At 39.1% G+C, this 24,977-nt stretch overlaps 1 protein-coding gene across 5 annotated transcripts in view; it reads left to right on the top strand.

Moving 5' to 3' along the window:
* The window catches only part of ZNF316 (zinc finger protein 316), a 38,478-nt gene extending 19,517 nt beyond the window's left edge, over positions 1 to 18,961 (top strand). For all 5 annotated transcript variants that reach the window (XM_074282799.1, XM_074282797.1, XM_074282795.1 and 2 more), the window contains one exon: positions 14,302 to 18,961. In XM_074282799.1, coding sequence (XP_074138900.1) covers positions 14,302 to 16,475 — 2,174 coding nt within the window. In that variant the 3' untranslated portion in view covers positions 16,476 to 18,961. The remainder of the gene's footprint in view (positions 1 to 14,301) is intronic.
* Positions 18,962 to 24,977: the final 6,016 nt, after the last annotated feature.

Below are 24,977 nucleotides of genomic sequence, written 5' to 3'. Positions count from 1 at the left end.
TAGTCTCAACTGATTTTAAATAGTTCTGGAAATAATTCCAAGAAATACCTCATGTATGTTTCTCAACATCAAGATAGCCTTTCTTTGGGTGTCTTTTTACTCAGAAAACAGAGAGGTTACCTTTGGACCCAGGGATACCTATTTTCATCATAGAATGCACTCTGTATTCAGAGACCAATAAAATCAGACAATAAAGGGACTATTGGAATCTTTTGGGTTCTATTGGTTATATCATTTAATTAGATTTGTTTTTCAATCTTTTTTTCTTCAGTCATGTTTGACTCATTTGGGGTTTTCTTGGCAGAGATTCTGAACTGTTTTGTCATTGCCTTCTCCAACTCATTTTACAGATGTGAGAACTAAGGTAGAGTTCATTGACTTGCTCAAGGTCACACAGCTATTAAATGTCTGAGGCTAAACTTAAACTTATGAAGATGAGTCTTCCTGACTCCAGGTTCAGTGCTCTGTGCACGATGGCACCCCTGTCCTTTGTTCTTTAGTTAGAAACCTTTTATCTGTTTGTGGATCGTTAAGCTATAACTCTGGGAGAAAAGTTTTGAGAATGGGAGTGGGAAAGCAGATTCTGAGTCAGGAGGACAAGCGGAAGAGAAGCTCCTTACTTTGAACAAGCACCAACTGTGTTCTTGGCAAGTCATTTATCTTTTCTTGACCTTAGTTTCCTCACTTTCAGCTTTGTTTGTCTTGTTATCCAGACTTTTATTTAGACCCTACACAGGAAGCACTCTGCTAGGGAGACATTAAAAGGTCAATCATCTTTGAGTTGCCATCAAAAAGCTTAAAAGTCCAATGGGAGATAAGACATGTACACAAATAACTAGAATATAATAATAGAAATATAATAATAGAATATAATAAATAGAATAATAAAAATTAGTGTTAAGAGTTATATAATTCTAAGTAAAAGGTTTAGGAGGCCCAGTGTCTAGTACTGACTGTTCTCAAGCAGTGTTTTCACTTTGATGGAATTTTTTTTTTCCTCCTTCTTCTTCTTCTTCTTCTTCTTCTTCTTCTTCTTCTTCTTTCTTCTTTCTCCTTTCTTCTTTCTTCTTTCTTCTTTCTTCTTTCTTCTTTCTTCTTCTTCTTCTTTTTTTTTTTTTAGTAATTCATACTTCTCTAAATATTGTATTAGCAGAATTCCAGAGTCAGAGTGCAGGTGGCCTTAGAGCCCATTTGTGGCTCAAGCCCTTGGCACAGAATAGATAGGTGCTTCATTAGTGTTAGGTAAATTAGATTAATTGACCACTATTCTTAGCATATCCCAAAGGAACATCTGGCCCTCATCTCCAACAAAAATAGGAGCTTAGTTATGGAGACCTCTGCTGCTACCCAGGAGTTTACCTTTCAGAAGATTTCATATCCTAGAAGAGAGATCATTTTTCTGTTTTTATTTTTATGAGGGGAGAGAAAAGACTGTAGGATGTGACCACTGTCATAAATCTTTTGAGTGGCTATCATATGAAGAGAGTGGACCTTCTGTGCACAGCTCTAGAATATTAGCCTAGGACAATTTACTGGGTAGAAGTTAAAAGGAATCAGTTTCAACTCAGTAAAAGATCAATTTGTAAAAATTAAAAGTAGAGTCAAAAAAGGAATGTGCTGCCTCATTAAAGAGAGAATTCCCTGTCACTGGAGAGCTCTGTTAGGGACCTAATTATAGATCAGCTGGGTGAAAGGACTTGCAAACTAACTTTCATTCTCTCCTATGACATACACCAATAAAATTCTTTGATTCATTTGGCATCAGTTCAATGGATCAGTAGATAGCCTTTCTCATTTGGCTGAAAAACAATTCCTTCTGTTAATAATAACAAATGATACTTATATAGCATTTTAAACTTTGTAAGATTTGCTGGAGCTCACATAACTAGTATCAGAAAAGGGATTATATTTTAAATTATTTAAATTGTTTTAGTTTATAGCTTTTGTTTCACATTACCTTCATTTCCATCTATAGGCCTTTTCTCTTTCCCCCTCCATCCAGAGGGATAAAAAGAGAAAGAGAGGGAGAAGGACTTGGAGAGGACCAGGGAGAGAAATAGAAACAGAGACAGAGAAGCAGTTTACCAAAACTAGCATGGAGTATGCAGTATTTCATACCCAAAATGGGTTTCATTCAGAACTATATGGTACAGTGAAAGATTATTTACTAGTGCTAAAGAACGGGCTTTGAAATTATAGCTCTATTTTTTATTCCTTCTATAACCACTAACAAGTCATTTTACCTGTTAGATCTCAGTTTCCTGAACTATAAAATAAGAAGATAAGAATGTAGTTCTTGGAGGGTCTTTTGTTTTCTAAGTCTTTGAAAGGACTTTAAACACAACTCTGCCCTGTGCTGTCCTGTACTACTTTCCAGTCCCTTGAATGTCTATGACTTCAGCTCTTAGGCATATCTTTATCTGGAATTTGTTGGGCAGTTACCTGTATTCCCTCCAACTCAAGAACTTAAATTAAAACATTTAGGTTCATAAGATAATCAAGTTGAAAGATACTTTAGCTTTAAGCCATCCTTCTACTAAGAATTCTAAGTTGGTCTTATAATTACTGTTACAAATATTACTAATATTGTTGTAGGTTTGACCTTGATCTTCAACTCCTGGTAGTTATAGCTACTTAGTTGCACTACATTAGCTGGCAGAGATTGTTCAGTTAAAAAATTATTGATCTATTTTGTTTTCATGCTGTGTTCATTTCCAAAGGACTGAGTTTATTTTTAAACATAAGGAAACCCTGGTTACTTGCTATCAAGGTATCATATTTCTGCTGATGGATCTTATTTGACAGTTGTATAGATTCCTTCCTGCCTTTCTCCATTATAAAGTCCTATACTGAATTTCTTTTAGTATTTTTGTTTCTTGGTCTGACCCTTGAAAGTATACTTGAGAGTGAAGAGACAGTGTAGCATAATGGAAAGGATGTACTAAATTTTGAGTCTGAAGACCTATGTTGGTATTCTGTGTTCATGTTCTGTTAGTTATATGATCTAGTAATGGAACAAGCTGTCACCATTCTGAGAACTACCTGTAAAATAAAGGGGTCAGGCTATATTATATTTAAGATTCTTTTTAGCCTAAAATACTGTGATTCAGAGACTAGATCCCCATGAGATTCTTAGTCACTCTGGAGAAGAGATCTGAGTTTTTTCTCTCTTGTTAGTTATGCCCTATGGAAACCTACTAAACAAAAAATGTTTCCAAAACTCTCAAAAGCATGATAAAAATGTTTACTGGTAAATAAGGAGACTTTATAGAAAGATAAACCATACTTGACTACTCTTATTTGAAGGGGTAACTATTCATGTCATGGAAACAAAAGAGAAAACATCCTACGTTGTTATTATTAATATAATAAAAAAACCTCACATTTCTATATTATTTTAAGTTTTGTAAACTGCTTTCTTCAGAACAATTCTGTGTGGTAGACAATATCAGTATAATTATTTCTATTTTTCAGATGAAGGCTAAAAAGAGGCTGTGACTTCTCTAAGCTCATATAACTAGGTTCAAAGCTGGAATTCAGCTCTAGATCTTCAGACTCCAAAGTCTAGTGCCTAGTAATGCTTGCAGCCTATGGAGACTCTATTATCCGTTTCAAAGTTATGGACTGATTCAAAGGAAGGAGAGACAGATGGATGTTGGGAGATATTCAGATGTTGAGGGAAATCACCCCTTAAATGGGACTTTGTACATAATGTCACCACTCTTGGCAATGAGAATACTCCTGATGAAGAAGACTGTGTAGAAAGAGAAGGAGGTGGTGGTAGTGGGGTATTTGATCAAATGACATAAACAAATAGATCTGTAGTAACCTTGGTGTGGCATATATTACTTATTTGCCAAGTGCAAGAATCTAGGTCTCATAGCATAAGCAAATTTGAATGTTGAGGTAAGAAGAACTATTGATCAGTGTGCCTATGGATACGTATGACCATTGACATGGAGATGCCTAATAGGTTATTCATATGTGGTCTTCTAATTTTGGAGGCTTAAGGTCTTTAAACTGGTTGTCTGAGATACAGTTGCTTTCACATGAATGACAAAAATCAAATGTTTGTTAAGTACCTGTCTTATGTAATGCGTTACTTAATGTTAGATACTGAGTAAGATACAAAGACTAAGTAGATATGGTAACTGTTCTCAAGGAACTTCCATCATTATGGTGGTAGGAGGTACTTAATAAATACCTGACTAATACAAAGTAAGATATGAGTGCATAAGTGAGATATGGTAGGAATACCCTGAAAGGCCTGGGGAGGAGAGATCACTTTTATATTAGAAATTCTCTTTATTAAGAGTTTCATGAAGGTGTTGGCAATCATTGGCATTGGATCATAACTCAGGGATAAGCAGAACTGCATGTGATGATAAATTATGAAAGGAAGATTTTTAGTTTAAGAAACTGGGAACCCTTTGGGAGATAGTCTATTCAGATTGTTTGTCCTAACAGAGAAACACACACCCCTTCTATAATTCAGATATTAGAAAAAAAATGGATGTTTCTTTAAAAATTTGGCTTAGTAGGAAAATAAAAAGGATCTGAAAATTGGAGGATGAAAGAATGTCACACAAAGGAGGAAGAAAGGGAAAAGGACAAAGAACATTTAAAGCTATTAAATTGAAAAAAGCCCCAAACCAACACCTCCCCCCCAAAAAAAATCCAAAACAAAACAAAAACCTGAGGCCCTTTCTGAAGAGGAAGTTGGTGCTTATCCTCTAAGGAATGAAAAAGTGCTGCCAAATGTGTTAGGTGAGAGATCATTCAGAAAGTGGTAGGGGGAAAGAAGAGGGGACAGACATTTATTAAGCATCTGTTATATGTCAGATATTATATTAAGCATTTTGCAAATGATCTTAGTTGATACTCACAACAATCCTGTGAGGTGCTTTAATGCCCCCAATTTTTCATGGAGGAAATGAAGGCAGAATCCAGGAGTACACAGCTAGTAAATCTGGATTTGAATTTAGGGCTTTCTGATTCCAGGCCCTGCACTCTTATCCACTGCTCTACTTAGCTGCTCTGAGACTGAAGAACAGAGAAGAGTAGAATGTAGAAGAAGGAATATAAGAAGCATTGCTAAGGATGACAAAATATTGAGCAACAAAAACCCACTAAATTGAACATAACCTTTGAGTTAATGATATCACACTAGGCACATACCTCCAAAAAATGGAAGAAGAAAAGGATAAAAAGATTTATAACAATTCTTTTCATAGGAAAACACTGGAAATGTAAGGGAGTATCCACCTATTGTGAAACACTCAAAAATTATGGTATGTATAAGTAATGGAATATTACTATGCCATAAGAAATGTTAGAATGGACAGTTTCAGAATACACTGGGAAGATCTGTATGAAGTGAAGTGAGTAGAATCAGGAAAACTATACAAAACAACAGTCTGAAACAAAAACGCTGAAAGACTAGAATTTGAGGTTACAGTGATCCCAGAAGACCAAAGATGAAACACAATACCCATTTCTTTACTTAACCATCTATTAAGTGCCTACTATATATCAGGCTCTGTCTTAAGTGCTTTATAAATATTATTTCATTTGATCCTCACAACAAACCTGAGAGGTCTTAGTGTCCTCATTTTTCAGATGTTTAAACTGAGGCATACAGAAGTTAAATGACTTACCCAGAGTTACATAGCTAGTAGATGTCTAAAGGTGGATTTGAACTGAGGTTTTCAGGCCCAGCATTCTATCCACTATGCCACTAAACTGCCTTATTTAGAAGGGGTAATATACATTTTTGGACATGGCCATTAAGGTTTTTGTTTCACTTGACTATTTATAATTATTACAAGGAATTTTCCTTATGGGAAATGTAAAGGAGGGAAAATAAATGCTTTTTAATTAGGAAAGTAAAACAGCTTCCCATCTCACCCCCCAAAAAAGATTTTGGTCAAGAAAGTGAAGAGCTTAGAAGGTACAGATGATGTCTTTATTACTGCTATTCCTGAAGACAAAAAAAGATTTGGGAAATGAAGTTAAGAAGATTGTATTATATGAATATAATATTTCTGGACCACAGTTTAAAGTATTGTAATGAAGATCTGGATGGAGATAGAATATATCAAGATGGTGGCATGAAAAATTAATAGAGGAAATTAGCTCTCAGCAATCATGTAGAAAGGACACTAGATCCAATAATGACTAAGAAATTCAAAGAGAAATTTAAGTAAGCTCCTTAATCTAGCCATATACAAAAAGAGAGCTAGAAGATGTGGATATGAAATAGAGCTCCTACCAAAGAATCCAGAATGAGGTCAGACAAATAAACTAGAAATCTTAGCAACGTCCAGACAAACATACTTTGGGGAAGATGGATAACTACATACAGTTCTCCTCTGGGGATCCCTGAGGGATGACAGAAGCTTTCTGTGAAAATCTTGTCCTGATGGGCTGGAAGACCACTGAAATGTCATATTTAGGGACAGCCAATTACCTTTGGCATATTGAAGCCTGCCAGCATTCTGTAAATAGATATACTAAAATAAGTGGAAGCTGCTCCTAGAAGGAAATCAATGGACCAAGCATGGCCTAAATGTCCTAAGAGTGCAGAAAGGGGCAGAGTTTTACCTTAGCATAAATTCCCAAATTTAGGAATTGAGGCTGGAGATTTGATCAAACAGAAATAGATACTGATATCTTTGAGTCAGAAAGTGCCTCAAAGGTCACTCTAGAAGAATAAAATACAATGATAATTAGTACCTGGTAAGTACAATCAGAAGGAGGTGACTTAGCCATATATACTACAAAATGAAATAAGAGCTCTGGAAGAAAAAATTATGAGAAAAAAATGGAACAGAAAGTTAAAAAAAAACCTTATTAAAGGAGTGGAGTCCTTTCAAATAAGAATAAACTAAACAGATTACTTCATTAGATAATAAGAAATACTAGAATAAAATCAAAAGGTTGAAAAAATAGAAGAAAATGAAAGATATGAAAAAGAACTGACCTGGAAAAAAGAAGTCTTAATCCCATAATTTGAAAACCCACAAAAAAATCTTTATATATTTATTAAAACCAGATGACAAAGTGAAAATATAATCTACCAATCACTTCTTAAAATGATTATCACAGGAATATCATATTCAAAATTGAGAGCTTCTAGGTGAAAGAAAAAAATTTATTGAAAGCATCCTGAAAGAAAGCATTCAAAGTCCCAAAGAATCACCGTCATAATCTTGTATGACTTGGTAGCAATAATTTATGGGAAAGAAAATCTTGGAAAAAAGGCTTACATTTTATCTTTTAACATTAAGTATAACATTTTTGGATAAAATTGGGCCTTTGTTGGGAGAGAAAACTCTTTATTATTCCTGGTGAAAATATCAGATCTGAATAGAAATTTTGAATTGCAAACACAAGAGTAAATAGAACTCTTGAAAGGACAAATTGATGATGAAATACTTATATTTAATGAAAGAGAAGAGACATGTCCCTTCAGAATGTTTATGCCTTCAAAGGTCACAGAAAAATAAATAAAGGGATTGAAAGGTCTAGAGGCAATTTTTCATTTTGATTTTCTTTAGAGCAAAAAAGATTCATCTAGGTAATGAAATGGATAAAACACTCAGCCTGTAGTCAGGGAGATGTGAATTCAAATCTAGCCTCAGACATTTACTTGTTAAATAGCCCTGGGCAAGTCACTTAATTCTGTTAACTCATTTTCCTCATCTGTAAAATGATCTGGAGAAGAAAATGGCAAACCACTCCAGTATGTTTGTCAAGAAAACTCCAAATAAGGTCACAAAGAATTTGATGTAATTGCAAATGGCAGAATAACAATAATTAGAGCAAAGAAAAGGGAAGGAAAAAGAAACACATTAGGGCAGAAATAAAGTAGGAAGTGGAAATTAATATTTTTGTCAGTTGGAGGGCTACAAGAGAAGAGTTTATACACATGGAGAAAGGGGTGAATGGAATGGTTTTAACATGAACTTCTGTAAGGATATGGTTCCCGCAAAACAAGAGAAGGGAATTGTAAGGGCCCTTTAAATGGGCGGCGCCACAGCGCAACAGGAGATTTGAGTGGCCCAGAAATATTCTCTGTGGATATAGGACTGCTCGGTGGGTGGGATCCTGTCCATATTGAGACAGCTTTGTAATGGGTGACAGCTGGTTGGCTGTGTGTGTGACCTCACAGGCCCTTTATAAGCCCACTGCAGACAGCAATCTTTAACCTGGCTCCCTAACCTGGGGGTAGCCAAGCCAAGCCAAGCTGAGAAGTAAGGAGTTTGGTAGTGAACACGTGGGTCTTCAGACCAGGTTTTCACTAGGGAGCTGACAAGTCAGGGCATTATGTGAGCAGCTATAATAAAGGCTTTTAGGATTACATGTGGCTGTTCTTGAGTGTGCTACTGGTTATTAAACTATAGATTCCAGAGATCGTGGCCAGAGACCTTTGAAGGCCTCAGAGGAGGCGAGCCGGGTAGAGTTGACACTGCAAAGGACAGTGGTCAAAAGTACTCTGTTGGGCCTAGGGCAGACTAGTAATTGTAACTGCCAGGAGGGCATGTAACAAACTTCACTCTCTTCTGAACTGGTTAGAGTGGAGTGAATATACACATGTATATTCATAGAGGTTAGTGTAGAAACAGATTAAATTTAAAAAGGAAATTGAGATGGATGTAAGAGGAAGGATGGCTAGCGTCATCAATAGTCACAATAGTCACAAGCAAAATAAAAAAATAGCTTTAGAGGCCTAATCATAAAGAGAGGATTAAAAAACAAAGTATAAAGTGGGCCAGTGATTTTGGTAAGGACCAAGGGTAGACAGGAAGACAGGATTGCTTTAGTTACAGAAAACTAGTGTTAATCATATTCTTTGCTTTTTCATCACTTAATGCTTTGTACAGAGAAAGGCAAAGAGAAAAGAGACCAAATGAAGGGAAATACACAAAATCATAACCACGAAGGAAGATGTAATGAGCTCAGATATAACTGAAGAGGAGAGCAGATTGGATTAGAAAAGTGCTTTGCAAATCTTAAAGTGTTATATAAACATTTGTTTCAGGCAAGGCAACAGTAAAAATAGATATGATTAGAAAAGATAAAGACGTGAACTACATTATGTTTAAAAGCATAGTAGACAATACTATAACAATAATCCGTCCATCCATCCATTCCTCTGTCATCTTAAATAGCATAACATCAACATACTTTAAACATTAACTAGCTTTAGGGATCTCAAGCAGTTTTGGAGGGAGAGAGTCAAGAAAGGGTTCTTGCCCAGAAGATCACTGTATACTTCAACAACAATACTGTATGAGGATGTATTCTGATGGAAGTGGAAATCTTCAACATAAAGAAGATCCAGCTCACTTCCAGTTGATCAATGATGGACAGAGGTAGCTACACCCAGAGAAGAAACACTGGGAGGGGAATGTAAATTGTTAGCACTAATATCTGTCTGCCCAGGTTGCATGTACCTTCGGATTCTAATGTTTATTGTGCAACAAGAAAATGATATTCACACACATGTATTGTACTTAGACTATATTGTAACACATGTAAAATGTATGGTATTGCCTGTCGTCGGGGGGAGGGAATAGAGGAAGGGGAGGTAATTTGGAAAAATGAATACAAGGGATAATATTATAAAATATATATATATATAATAAAAAAAAAAGAAAAAAAAAAAAAAGAAAGGGTTCTTGCAGGAGATCAGGACTGAAATGAATCTTAGAAGAAAGGGGGCCCCTTTGATATGGAGATAAGGTGTAAGAGATAGCCAGAACAAAGGTCTAGAGATAGAGAATGGAATGCCATTTTGTGAGGATCAAAGATATTTTGGTTGAATCCCAGAATGTATGTCCAACGAGATTGCAAAGATAGGTAGAATTTTTGTAGGGCTTTAAAAACTGAAGAGAAAAGGTTCTATTTTGTTCTAGAGAAAATAGGAAGCTTTTGGATTTGCTTAAATAAGGGAGTCATGGCTGGTTCTGTACGTGAAGAAAATTAGTGTAGCAGCACTTTAGAAAGGGCTGTTGGGGACTGATTGGAGATATGCTATTGCAAAAAAATCTGGGAAAGGAGTGATGAGGGCCTGAACTTAAGATGGTAGCTCTTAAGTACAGAGAGATGATCACCAAGCTGTTAAGTATCTGAGGCAAGATGTGAACTGAGGCTTGGAACTGTATCCATTATACTCTCTAGTTGCCTCAGTGTGGTCCACAACAAAATCTTAGGGAATTCCTAAAGTAGATGTGCATAGATGTGCATAGATGTGCATAATGAACTAGCATAACAGACTGAAAATTAGTTGTCAGCCAGGATCAAAAAACACCAGGGAAGAGAGAATCTAGGAAGATAGGATTGTCAGCAGTGTCTGAAGTTGAGGAAGATTAAGATGGAGAAAAAGCATCAGATTTTGAAATGTAGAAATTATTGCCCACTTTGGTGAGAGTAATTTCTTTTCAGTGATTTAATTACAAAGGTTTGAATGGTAAGAGGAGAGGATGTGAAGAAAATATAAGTAACTTGTTTAAGGAATGTAGATGAAAAAAAGGAGTGATAGAGTCATAATTTGAGAGTGAGGTATGGAATTGTTTTTGTTTTTTGTTTTTGTTTTGCCTCTACTGAAAATAAGAGAGAAAGGCTATTTAACACGAGTGCCCTTTTTTCCTCCCCTCACTTTATAACATCATCTATAGCGCCTTTTTCATTCTCCTCAGGCCCTAACAAAGACATGACCCCTCTTCTTGCCAAGTCAACCCTTCTACATGTGCATTTGTCCCATTCCCTACTGTTTTTACTAGTAGACTGTATCTTCAATCATCCCATTATTCTCTTAAATTCTTATCTCCCTTTAAATTGGCTTTCCAACTGCCTTCCAATATATCCAAGTATCCTCTATCAAAAACATATCTGTGAAAGGCATACTCAGATGAAATTGAAGATCTTTCATGTATTGAAATAATGTTTTTAAAAAACCTACAACTTGGTACAGATTAAGTAACTTCACCTACTAAACAAATTTTTGAGAAGACCTCTTTGTTGTTAACTCTGGCTTTTCTTTCATTTTTAGGGACTCCTTTACCTTCACTTATCCTGCTTCTAAGCACTGAAGTCTCTTGAGAATCCTCAGACTGGAGATCTTTTTTACCTTCTTGCCTTAAGCTATGAAAACTTATAAGATCCTTTCTTGCAGCTTGTATTTACAAGGTGTAGTTGATATATGTAGGCTATCTCTGGAAAGGCAGCAAAGATTGCTTTGTTAATAATTTCAGGAAAAACCTTAAAGCTACATTTCCCCCCCCCCCCCCTTTTTTCTTGATCTTTTTTGTTCCAGGTCAGAAAGGTCATATTTGTTTCACAGCTTAGTTTCAGGTATACCCAGATATGCCTATTATGTGATATATTGGTATCTTTTCCTGGATTCACCTTCTAATAACATCTCCCTCTCTTATCAATTAGCACTGAATATCTCTCTCTCTCTCTCTCTCTCTCTCTCTCTCTCTCTCTCTCTCTCTCTCTCTCTCTCTCTCTCTCTCTCTCTCTCTCTCTCTCTCTCTCTCTCTCTCTCTCTCTCTCTTGTTAACTTTATTAAGTTGTTCAGGTCAACTTGTTTCTTAAAGAGACCCAAACTTGTTTGTTTCTTTCTAAACATTTTAACATATTTGAGCACAATAGAATGATCTTTGAATTAATTATATAATGGGTTTTTCATATACATCATGAAAGTTAAGTGGATCCAAGATCAGGTTGCAAGTGGAGTATTATATCCAGTTCTGGGATTACATTTAAGGCATTTATTCAGGCTAGAGAAATCATGAAGGGGATGACCATCTTGGAGAGAAGATTTGAAACCATGTCCTGGAAAATAGTCTTTTAACCTCTATAGGCCTTGATTTTCTCATCTATAAATTAAAGGATTGGACTTCATGATCTTTGAGAAGTCTTCGAACGCTAAATCTGTGATACTCTAAGGAATTATTTAAGTAACTGATCTTGTTTAATTTGTAGAAGAAAACATGTTATGTGTAGTGCAGTAATAGCTGTTCTCAGGTATTTGAAGAAAGAAGGATTAGACATATTTTTATCTGGTCCTTGAGGACAAAACTAATAGCAATGGGTGGTAATAACTAGAGGTTGATTTTAGATTTATGTCTTACTATGTACACACATACATATATGTTTATATTCACCAATACATATGTATATGTACACATATATACATAAGCTACATTATATACACACACACAAACATTTACACTATAAAATGTCTAACCAGCATAACTATCAGTGCCTTGGGGCGTGCCCAGTCACTCACTGGAGGTATTCGGTTGGAGGCTGGGTGACTTATTTTTCAGGGGTGTTGGATGTAATATTCCTCTTTTTGCTACTGGCTTGAACAGAAGTCCCTTTCAGACCTGAAACTATTTCTGTGGAATCCAATTTATTTAAATGAGCATTTATTGAAAATACTTCATTAAAAGGCTTCTTGCTAAGTTACAATAGTAGCAGATTTTTCTTTTGACTTTCCATCCCAGAGTCCTACCTTTCATCTCATTGTTCTTTATTTGTTCTTTAACAACAGCTTTGCTACAACCTACAGAAGTCTTGCTACTTAGAATTATAGTTAATGGGATAATATCTTAAATTCATAAAGGGTTTTGCTCTATCCAGATAGATGCTTTTCAAATCTATTACTTTGCTCAATCTTGACAACACATCCAGGAGGTAGTCAGTGTAGTATTATTGTCCTTAATTTACAAGCAAGAAAGCAAACTCTGAGATTTAAGTGGCATGTTTGAGTAGCACATCAAACTAGTGGAAGAACTGGTCTCTTCACATATTTTTTTTTCAGTACAATATATCAAAGAAACAAAAGTTCTAGAAGTGGACAAAAGGACATTAAAGGACATTTTAATCTTAATTCAACCCCTTCATTTTCCAGACATGTAAACTGAGGCTAATGATTTGCTCTAGATCACATAGGTAGAAATGAGCAGATTTGGGCTTGGAAATCAGGTCTTTAGAGTCCCATTTCTGGAAATTTTTCCTCTGTATCACGATGTTTGCCTCTCTGTAGTTGATAGGTATCAGATCTCTCTTAGCATTAACTTTGTGAATTCCTATAAGGAAGGGAAGATGAAGAAAATGTATAGTAGTTTCAGATCTCTTTCAAAAGGTATCATATAGAGACAGCCCAAGGAATAGATCTCTCAAGAATTGTGATACATGAGCATTCAGAGAAATATTGATAATGGAAAATGCATCCTAAAATGTCCTTTAGCAGTGGGAACTGGAATCGTTTTCTTAGTTAAACAATTGCTTTTGTTATCTGCTTTGCATTTAGACCTGGGTCTAACAGTAGTGTAGTTAGTCAGTCACCATAATGACTTGGGAAAAAACTTTTCAGGTGATTGAGCTGTGAGATGTGGCCTGTGTTAAGGAGCCTCTAAAGAAAAGACTTAGTTTTTCAGAACCCCTACTACCTGAATCTTATTGGTGATTAAGGGTTCAGTTATTGTTTGTTGACCAACTGGTTTTGATGTTAACAAGCAAAATAAGCCTTCTGAAAACTTTCATTGCAGGGAGCATAGTTTTCTTTAGACCTTTCCTGTTTTTTAAAAAAAATAGTTTTGCTTTTATTTTTGGAAGAAATTGTTATTATATACCTTTTCCTGAAAGCATCCTTTTTTTGTCTTTTTGATTTTGAACAATGGAAACCATTTATTGTTGTGGTTTTGGTTGAATGATCTGATTTTCTTGGTGAGAGCATTCCTCCCATCAGTGTAGATCACAAACCCTCTTTGCCTTATTAGATGGTTTTTAAGAGTAGTCATGACTGAATCATTACTAGGAGGCCAGCTTTGTTTTGAACTTCTTTCAGATTACTGAGATTAGTCCTTACATGATAACTCACAGTTGTCACCAGACTTACCATCTTTCCAATTTGGACGGACCTATTAGAATTTGTATTTTTCTGAAATACAGCCTTTGGGAACTCAGTATCATCAGTAGAATAATAATCAAAGTAACTCCTACTTCTCTAGAAGTTCCTCACAATAGTGTTATGAAGTTGGGAGTGTAAGTTTTACTATCCTCATTTTATAGATGAGCAAAGAAAGATTAAACATCTTCCCTGGGTTCTTACTTGTACTGACAGTCTGTGCTAGAGTTGGAGCTCAGACCAAGCTCTTATCACTCTAAAATGGATGTTTTTGTTTTTGTTTTTATTTTTTTTTAAACTATACCACACTCTTTTTCAAAGACTTGGTTTATACAAAGTACCCCTTCCTTAGCATTTCGTTCTTTCTTTTCTAGGTGGTTGGTTCTGGAATGAGGATGAGGAGGATGAAGATGAAGATGAAGAAGAAGGTCCTCTAGAGACCCCTGAGGAATCTGAACCACCAGGAGTATGGTCAGCAGCCTATGGTGTAGGAGATGTCCCTGGAACCTGGGGACCTGATGATTCCATCCAGGTCCAGCCATCCGACTTGTGGGGAGGAGACCCCGCAAATATGGGGATGGTCCCTGAAGGACAAGAGATGAAGCCCATTCTTCATACTGGGGAAGCAGGTGCCCCACTTCTGCCTCCCTGGGCCTTCTCAGCAGTGGTGGAAGCAGCGGGGGGCAGGCCAGAGACAACATGCGATGTGTGTGGGAAGGTGTTTCCTCATCGGTCAGGGCTGGCCAAGCACCGTCGCTACCACGCAGCTGTGAAGCCTTTTGGTTGTGAAGAGTGTGGGAAGGGCTTTGTTTACCGTTCTCACCTGGCTATTCACCAGCGTACACACACAGGAGAGAAGCCCTTCCCCTGCCCAGACTGTGGCAAGCGCTTTGTCTATAAATCCCACCTGGTAACCCACCGACGCATTCACACAGGTGAGCGGCCCTACCGCTGCTCCTTCTGTGGGGCTGGCTTTGGCCGCCGCTCCTACCTGGTGACACACCAGCGCACCCACACAGGTGAGCGGCCCTATCCTTGTCCCCAGTGTGGCCGCAGCTTCAGTCAGAGCTCGGCCCTTGCCCGTCACCAGGCTGTCCACACCGCAGAGAAACCTCACTGCTGCCCTGATTGTGGACGGGCCTTTAGACTTCGAGCAGATTTCCAGCGCCATCGAAGGGGTGGGAAGTGCTCTGATCTTAGAGAAGAGGCAAGAAGAGAAGAGAGTGAGGGACCGGAGTTGGGTGGGGAGAATCTGGACCCTGTAAATGAAAGCCCTGTTATAGATAGAAATTATCCTGAATTGGGAAATGGCTTTGGGGAAGGGGAAGGTCCTTCTCACCCTCTTGACTTCCACTTCCCCCTGCCACCCAAATCTTGGCTTCATGGAGAGAATCTCCCCATGTTAGCTCTTCAGGATTTTGGAGAAAGGGTGGCCCATGAGTTGGTTGATGCTCCACCTATCCCTAGTCATTTAGGGAATCAGATCTCTTTAATTGATGGGACAGCAATGCCTTGCGACCCCTGTGCTCCTGGACTGCTATCTTTTGGACCTTCAGTGGGGAGCCTCCTTTCCGACCCCCAGCCTTCTTCCATGTTGGAAGAAGAAACTCCATGGATATGCTCTGACTGTGGAAAGACCTTTGGGCGTCGGGCAGCTCTGGCTAAGCACCAGCGCTACCATGCTGGGGACCGGCCACACCGCTGTGCAGACTGTGGGAAGAGCTTTGTGTATGGGTCTCACCTGGCTCGGCACCGGCGCACACACACAGGTGAACGTCCTTTCCCCTGTCCAGAGTGTGGGGCCCGTTTTGCCCGTGGCTCTCATTTGGCTGCCCATGTGCGTGGTCACACTGGGGAAAAGCCTTTTGTGTGTGGGGTATGTGGGGCTGGATTTAGCCGGAGGGCTCACCTGACGGCCCATGGGCGGGCACACACAGGAGAACGACCCTATGCCTGTGGGGAGTGTGGGCGGCGTTTTGGGCAGAGTGCGGCCTTGACTCGGCACCAATGGGCACACGCGGAAGAGAAGCCTCACCGGTGTCCCGACTGTGGCAAGGGCTTTGGACATAGTTCAGACTTTAAGAGGCACCGAAGAACCCACACTGGGGAAAAGCCCTTCCGTTGTGCGGACTGTGGCCGGGGTTTTGCCCAGCGCTCCAATCTGGCCAAGCACCGGCGGGGTCACACAGGTGAGCGGCCCTTCCCCTGCCCTGAGTGTGGGAAGAGGTTCTCACAGCGCTCAGTGCTGGTCACCCACCAGCGAACACATACCGGGGAGAGGCCATATGCGTGTGCAGCCTGTGGCCGCAGGTTTTCTCAGAGTTCCCATCTCCTCACCCATATGAAGACTCATCGTGGAACAACAACAACTGGGCCAGCGGCAAAAGCAGAAGGGTCAGGGCAGAACCAAGCCAGTAGGCCTTCAGGGGAAAAGGAGGACAATAGTAACCCCAAGGTGGAATTTGGGGGAGAAACTAGTAGTTTTGCATCTGAGGAACCTACTATGTTCCCTGGCCCATCCTGCTCTTATGAGGAGACCCTCATGTGAGGTGGGTGAGGAGGGAGCTGGGAGGAGGCATGTCCCAAGAGACCATTTGTCTCTTCCCTTTATGACTCCCCTTGCACAGGGAGCTGGGTATAGGGAATAATCCCTGTGAGGTTTCCTGGGGGTCACCTGACTTCATGCTCCCTCCTCCTTCTCTCTCCAGACAGTGACCTAGGCAGGAGGGAGTTCGGCTTAAGTTGCTTTCTCTGAAGCCCCTGGCAGTTCCCCAGCCCCTCACACTTGTGATTCTCTCCTGCTCCACTTCTCTAGTAGGAAGCTGCCTTTCTGAAGGGGCCTAGCTGGTATCCAAGAGGTGGCCTTGGGGCAGAACGGGGTGAGAGCTGGGATTTGGGAAAGATTGAAGGAGAGAAAAGATGCAGAAGAGTGAAGGTTGGCATCCCAGTGTCCTGGAATATGATTCCATTTGGGGTTTAAATAGTAGAGCAAACCAATAGTCAGGAATGGTGATGTTATTTATTTTACTCTGATGCAGAATTGGGTGGGAAAAACCCTTTCTTCTCTGAAAGCCTGGGTTTGAGCAAGAGAAGGAGACTCTTGCTTGGTAGCATGGGACTAGATAAAGGGAGCGGGGAGTCTGTGAATCAAAGCTCAAGTCTGGGTGGCAGGTGCAGTGGGTGGAGCAGAGTGACTTTTAACTTGCAGCTATGGAATTCCCCTTTCCCCCCTTCTCACCTAGCTTTGTAAAAAATGTTTGGCTAATGGGTGACTTCAGTCAATTCAATTCATTTTAATATTGATTAGGAAGTGGTGTAAGAACCTGGTAATTTCTGTTGATGTCAACTGGCATTAGCCTGGCAACTTCAGTCACTATTCTAGGGTTAAAACTAGATGATTTCTAAGGTCCCTTCCATCTAATATTCTCTTTTCTGTGTTCTAAAGTCCTTTCCAGTTATGGTATTCTATGTTTTAAGGTCCTGTCCACTTCTGACATTCTATTTTTAATGTTTTAAGGTTCCTTCCAAATTCAGTTTTCTGTGTTCTAAGGCCCCTTCTACTGCTAACATCTTCTGTTCTAAGGTCTTTTCCAGTTCTGACATTCTGTGTCCTAAGACACGTCCTTAGCTCTGTCATTTTTATGTTCTATATTTTTGTGGATCAGTGGATAAGAAAACTTAGAGGAATTCCAAAGAGATCGGCTCTATGTTCCTAGCCTAAGGGAATTGAAATGGAACTGAGAAAACTTTTAATGTGACTTTTTGTGATCATGCTTTGAAGTTGAATCATAGTACCAACTGATGGAATAGTAGTCAAGAATGTTAATCACTGTCTCCTCTGCTGGAAATCCTAAGTATTCTGGAGGTCAGCTGGGAAAGGTTGCGTCGTTTGAGGCTTCCGGCTTCAAGAGTGAATGAATGTGCTTCCCTAGGCACCACAGTCCACTGCCTCACTTCTCGGCTGCCTGAAGGCAGGCTTGCTTAGTCAGAGTGGCCGGTTTGCCTTGTCATCGCCCACAGGTAGCACGTCTTTGACTATAGTAATCAAGAGGGTTCTCATTCCAGTCATCTCCCCAGAAGTCTTGGCTGTCTCTACCTCTGCTTGGGAGCTAGAGGCAAAAGATGTACATTTCACAAAGGGGCCTGTGGAAAACCACACATTTACGTGAACCTAAGGCTGCTTCTGGAGCTCTCTGAGCCGTGTGGATTCCCTCTCTTGTGAGTTAGAGTAAAATAGGTTACTGTTCATTGTTTCCACATAAACTCACCCGGAGGTGAAAGTCACTGGGAAAAGGCTCTGCTGCTTCCCAATCTTCCCTAAAGCCAGGGATGCTCTGCACTAGCATCTTCACACAGACTGTCAGACAGTCTCGGGAAGCTGGTGTGGTTCACTTAGCACCTTTCTTCTGAACTTTAACACTTGATAGACTTTCAGTATAATTAAGCACTGCTGGGAGTGATGGACTGAAGGAGGTCATAGAATCTCTTTCTTAGAGGTCTTTAGGAATAGAATAGAGGCCGTGGAATGAGCCAGATGACCTCTGGAGGCCTTTTCCAGTTCTTTTTCTATAGTTAGTTCATTACTAGAGGTGAGTCATATTTCTGTTTACAAGCATTACTCCCATAGAAGAGTAGCATTCCTGTTTTGTGGAGCAGGGAATGGAGACACTAAGAAGTTAAGTAATTTGCACAAGAATGATGGTGAATTAATGACCAAGTTAGGATTCAGAACAACCAATATTTGTTGAATGCCTATTATGTGCAAAGTACTCTAGTTTAAACTGCACAATTAGTTTAAAGAGCATCGAAGGGCATCTTGGGAAATAACCAGCAAACCATTTTGTTTCTTTGCCAGTCTGAACGGTACCAAAAATTGCCATTTTGAATCCAGTTTCATTCATTACAACTACAATTCACTTGCTATAATGTAGGCATGGCATTGAGGGCCAGGAGGGAGAGAGGCAGGGCTGCTGAGGGTCTTTGTGGGAATTAGGGTTGGGAAGCACAAGTAGTTGGTGGGGTTGGGAGGTGGGCCTTAGAAAGGGGGGAGGGGGGTTGGGAAAGTAGAAGGGAAGGTTAAAAATCGATATGGGGATGGGGGTGAATAAGAGGGGAGGGGATAAAGGGGATATGTGGTGATGCAGAGGGGATTAGTAACGTTTGGGGGAAATCACTGTATTGATCACTTATGCAGCATTATCTTGGCTCTTGGCTCATTCATACCTGGGCAAGAAAGATATGGTGCCTGAGCTATGGGCAGTGTCCTACATAGCAATTTCTGCCCTTATCCTAGGAGGAATAGAAGCCCTAGAAATGGGGTGTCAGGGAGGGAAGTGGGTTTGTGTGCTGTGTTCCTGGAGAGCAAAGGAGCTGCGGAAACCACAGACGTTTTTGGTAGCAGTGCCGGGATCCAGATGCCATCCCTTTCCACATCTGGCATGTTTCTTCACGTGCATGTCTTGTGTTCCCTTTGGCCCCCCTTCTTGCCTCCCCTCTCCCCTAAATGCATCCATCCCATACTCACCCTTGTCAGCTGGAGAACCTAGCTTTAATAAAAGAATGGAGAAATTGAGCTTGACTTGACTCCCTTGCTGTCGACAACTTGGGTCCCTCATCAAAGGAATTTTCCATAATGAATGAGAGGCCTAGTTCTTTTTATTTTATTTGGTTTTATAAGTTTGCCAGGTGAAATGGCAATATTTTACATTTTGAGGGGGGATTTTCTTACTGTATCCTGCATTAACATATTCTCTACTTTAAAGGAGTCATTTGGTAAGAAGGGTGAAGTCTGCAGGGGCTCCTGAGATTGATCCCAGTGCTTTCTTTTCATTTGATGGCTCAGTTAGTTTTCACTCAGATTTACACATTAGGCTTATTAGTACTAGGTTACAGGGTTTGGACTAGTGTGGAGGGTGGGATGTTAACTTTTGGCACATAAAACCATAAAATTATGACTCTTAAAGTCATTGACATTAGTCAATTCTTGACTTAACAGTATAGTTGTTAAATGAAATATTTCTCTTGTTGCCATTCACTGAGATGCACAGTTTGTTCCCTAGCAAGATAATATTGGACAAAAGCTGTGTCTCACCAGTTTTCTGGCTATCTCTATTAAGTACCATATGGAGATGATATTACTCTGTTCAGAGTGCTGCAGTCTTGAGCAGAATTCACCAATGGGGCCCCATTATTTATTTCTGTCTCTTTCAGCCTTTGAAGGTTTGATAAGAACAGATCCATTTGTTCTTAAAAGGTTTCCAGTAATTTTTTGGTTCCTGTTTTTTCCCACTAGGACCAAAAGATTTTTTTTAAAGTACCTTCAATTTTATTAAAGGTAGATAGAAGGCTGAAAATAATGAACTGAATGTTAGCTTTAGATGTGATCTTTCGCCATTATGAAATGAAGCAGCCCTACTCTAAAGATAAGGCAGTTTGAAGGTTTTTGAATCTAAAAGTATACTCCCAGGAATAGCTTCTAAATGAGTTAATAATTTAGAGTTTCTAAAGTATATTTCTAAAACCTAAATCACTGCTTCACACAGTACAGAACTTCCATAGGAAAAATAAACTTTTATTTCAGAAATATACTTTGAAGATTGAACATTAAAGGCAAAGCAAACTGCTTCCCAGTGAAGAAAGGATTTCTGAAGAGCTATTCAGTATATCCAGGTAATAATTTGCTCTGGTATGATAGTCTAAGTAAAGAATAGGGTGTGACAGAGAAATAAGCTCACTAATCACACTAAACATCTTGAGCTTCCCTCTTGTATCTCCCTTTCCTTGTCTTAGTCCTCTTCTTTTCTCTCCAGAATTCACACTCACATCTTTTTCTTCTTGTCATTTTTTCTTCTCTATCAGTTATTCATGTTTTACTGTTCTTACTTCCTCCCCCTTTTTATGTCTCCCTTAATTATAAAAACTCATATTTTAATAACACTTTGTATTTTTCCCTCAACACAGGTGGGTAGTGCATATATATTTCCATTTTATAGATGCGGAATCAGACTAGGATATGGAGTGACTTGCCCAAGTCACACAGCTAATAAGTATGACTCCAGGATTCAAACCTGGAAATATTTTTTGGTGGTTCTTTCTTATTATAATTATAAATTGGATGTTTCCAATTCATTTAAAAATGAAAGCAAGTTATTGCTGTCACCTATCTTGGGGTAACAAAACTTAAAATAAATTGCTCTTTGTAGCCCTTATTGATTTTTGTGGATAGAAATTGTTGGTAGAAAAGATATTCCCATTTCTGGTTCACTATTAATTTTATTGTTTAAAATTTTAAAAAATGTTCCCATGCACATAAAATTCACTCCATCTGTGCCACTTTTCACTGACAGAACTCCAGTTTAGCATGGAGACCATATGGGAGACTACTTTCCTTGGCATCAATGATTCTGGTACTTGTTGATTTGGGGGAAGGAGTAGATATTAAGAGGCATCGGTGCTGAGTGGGACACTCCCATTAGGCCTACCAGATGCTTTTGTTCAGGTGCTCAGATTGCCTTTTGGTTCTCTGTGGAAACTGCCTTTGTTTTTAGTCCTCGTACTCCCTGACTCCTCATGTGAACTTCCCAGTTCCCTCAAATATCTCTCTCCTTTGCTATCTTCTAGCTTCCCCTTGTTTCTCTTTTCCTTTCTATTATCTTGGGTTGACTCCTTTTCCTGGGTTTTTCTAACCACCTAGCTTGTGCTTTCTGTTTACCTGTTGCAACGTTTCCCAGCTCTGAGTGTGCTGGGAGACTTATTGAGTCCTCTGGGGAGCTGCACAAGTAGTAAAGTCCAGCCCACTGTGGAATCTCAGGGACTATGTACATCTGGCAAGTTTTGTAGCTTGTGGTATGGAAGTTTTTCTTTCAGCCTACACAGAAGAGGGATGAGAGATGACATAGTGTAAATGTGTGCTAATGAGGACCAACCTTAAATTGGTGTAAGCTGTAAATACAAACACCTGTTAGCTCCTTCCTAATGTAAAACCTCATTTCCACATAACTACACAGAAAGCAGTGTACAGGTAGGTATTCTTTTATTTACATGTGTTCCTGCACAATTCAGTTCTAATAAATGTTATTTACTTGCCTATTATGTGTAAAGCATTGTGTTCTAGGTTCTGGATGTATAAAGATGAGTACCACCAAGGTCTTGTCCTTGAGGAATTTGTTATCTCCTGGGGATAGAGACAGAACTTCAGCACAAGTAACTATGATGCAAGGGAGAGAGAATAAGTATAGAGGAGAGGTCCAAACTGATAAAAGGACCCTGAGGGAGTCGTTTTGGCAGGCTCTGGGAATATCCCTTATAGGGCCCAAAAATGGATTTCCACATCAGATGGACTTCTGTTACACAATAAGGCTGTTTCCCCTTTATCTCCTCAGATAACCTCCCTTCTACTACCTCCTCCCCCCCAAGAAGAGTTTAAAGTTTTGGCCAGGAAATCTATCCCCTTCACTTCACCCATCCACATACACTTTCCATTTTCTTAATATTCTATTTGTAGCTTTACAATGCAGTTTTTCTGCCGCACCCCTTGGAATCCCTCCTTTTCTTCAAAGATTAACAGAAAAAGCACTTCCAACATGATGCTACTTTCCCTCTCCTGATCCTGGCTAATTTCCTCCTGCAAAGCTCTGCATAATTTACTTTGTATTTTTGGGTGTATATATGTTGTTTCCTTATATAGAATGTTGGTTCCCTAAGGGTAGGGACTTACACTTTTTATTCCTAGGACTTATCAGTGCCTGACACAAGCCAAATACCATTTTCATAGCTGGTTTCTATTTCAACCTCTTCACTTTAGACATGAGGAAACAGAATCAGTGGTTAACTAGCTTATCCAAGGTAAATGAAAGCCATAATTCAAATTCAGTATTCTTTTTATTATACCACTACCCATCTATCTTTTTGGGATTTATATATCTCCTGCTTTCAAAAATGACATGAGGCAACTTATAATGTGGTCATAGGGGGAACTCATTAATCAACTTAGATTAAAAAAAAAAGACAATATACATAAGATAGAAGCAAACACAAGTAACAGATTGCATACAAAAGCATGGTATGGTCTTGCAAAAAAAATTTAGTGCCAGGATGCTAAAGCCCAGTGTGATAAGGTTGTTGGGGTAAGTTAGACAACAAAAAGAGGTTTTTTTCCCCCTTCAGTCTTAAAGCTGTATGGGGAAGGAAGATAAAAAAATAGGTAGGCCCATTGGACAGGGTAGATGGAGTGATGATAACCTGATAGGAGGGAGAAAGGGTGAACTTGTTTAATTCTATTTTGCTTTTTTTTTTTTTTTTTTTTTTTAAATTGGCTAAGGAGAATATTTGAACTGAAAACGAGAGGAAAATATCTCTAAAAGGGTAATTGACCTCTGAGAAAAGTAAGGAAAATTAAGAGAGTACCGATTGCCTTTGAAAAGTTCAGATCATCTGGCCTAAATGTGCAACCTCTTAAGGAAGGACTGGATATTTGACTTGAATGACAGTGAATTTTGAAAGATTAAAGAATCGAAGCAGTACTGCAGAAGTGAAGAAGGTTAAATGTCCTCATTTCCCTGCCCTTCCCTTCCAGGAAGAAAATGGAGTAGGAAAACCTGAGGAGCAGTGACTTTGATTTGGATTCCTAGGAAAATTCTAGAAAGTTTAAAGAAGTTAGGAATCTTTCATGTAAGGACTGATCTGTTTCTGTTTACTGAAGTTCTTGCTCCCCATGGAGGCAGGACAGGGAAACACAGGTAGATTATTACCAATGCTCAGATGATGCCTGACTCCTACTGCCATGATATATATGGAGTTGGCTAAAAATTTAAAATTTAAAACATTTTTTCATACATTATTTCATAAATTTATCACAATTGGCTTGTACTTTCATTTCCTGTTAGGATTCTTATCACCTTCCAAATTTTGTAAACTAAAAAGTACATTTGCATTATTGGAGTAGAATATGTTTATAGTCTGAAATTCAGATTAAGAAGGAATTTAGGATTGAAAAAGATAAAAGTATTAAACTCTTGGCAGCACTCATTCTGATGAAGACCTAATAAATTCCATTTTCCTTGCTTCTGGGCTTCAGATGACTATTCTCAGTGTACTCCAATCAAAATTTAGGGACACTTATTCCTAACTCCACTTTCACTTGCAGAAAGCCGAGGAATAGTCTAACCAGGATCAATTCTAAGTAGAGATTACGAAGTGCAGTGATTACACTGAGGTGCAGAGGCTGTCTCAGTTCCAGCTGTCTCCCTCATCTCTTACTCCATCCTTTCCCCATAAATCTCCACTAAATTCTCTACTGTATCTTCCCATGCTGGGCTCCAAAAAGTCTTAGTGGTGTCTCTGCTGTCGTCACAGTCCTGACTTCCAACACTTGATGCCCAGGAGAGAGAAGGGGAGAGTGTGTATGAGAGAGACACACACACACACAAAGGGAGGGAGAGATGGAGAACGCCCTGCTTCTGTATCAAAGGCAGATTGACTTCCACCTGAAAGTTCCCAGAGGCTAAAGCTTCAATGTGCCTTTCCAGTGGGAGTTGTGCCAAAAAATCTCTCAAGGTCTTGGCATTTTAACGACCAATTCAGCACAACCATTTGTGACCTTTTGTGATAGTCTCAATACACTCTGAGTTTGATTGTAATTTTCTTTGGCTCCCATGCATGGTGTCTTAATGGTGTCATCTGAGTATAACTACAGGGACATTCAAAGAAAAAAATGGCTGATTAGACATCTGCTTCATTAAAGGGATGGTTAATAAATATTTAGAAAAGGAAGCTATGTGGGACAAGAAACTAGCATTGCTTCGTCTTGACAGACAAGAACATCTGGCTCCATCTAATAAAATCTAATGGGGAAAATGAAAATTCTTATACTTGGGTTCAGAAAGTGAGTTTCATGGGTATAAGATACGGATTGTGGCTGCAAGCACCTAAAAAATCTGGAACTTTTAGTGGACTATGGGCACACCATCAAGCAACACATTAGCATAGTAACCAAACAAGTTGATGATTTTATGCTGTATAAAAAGAAGCCTCCTATACCAAACTAAAGAGA

Source organism: Sminthopsis crassicaudata, chromosome 1, assembly GCF_048593235.1.
Source record: "Sminthopsis crassicaudata isolate SCR6 chromosome 1, ASM4859323v1, whole genome shotgun sequence".
NCBI classification, from domain to species: domain Eukaryota; kingdom Metazoa; phylum Chordata; class Mammalia; order Dasyuromorphia; family Dasyuridae; genus Sminthopsis; species Sminthopsis crassicaudata.
Note: the sequence above shows the minus strand (reverse complement) of the source record. Positions and strands in the feature narration are given on the sequence as shown.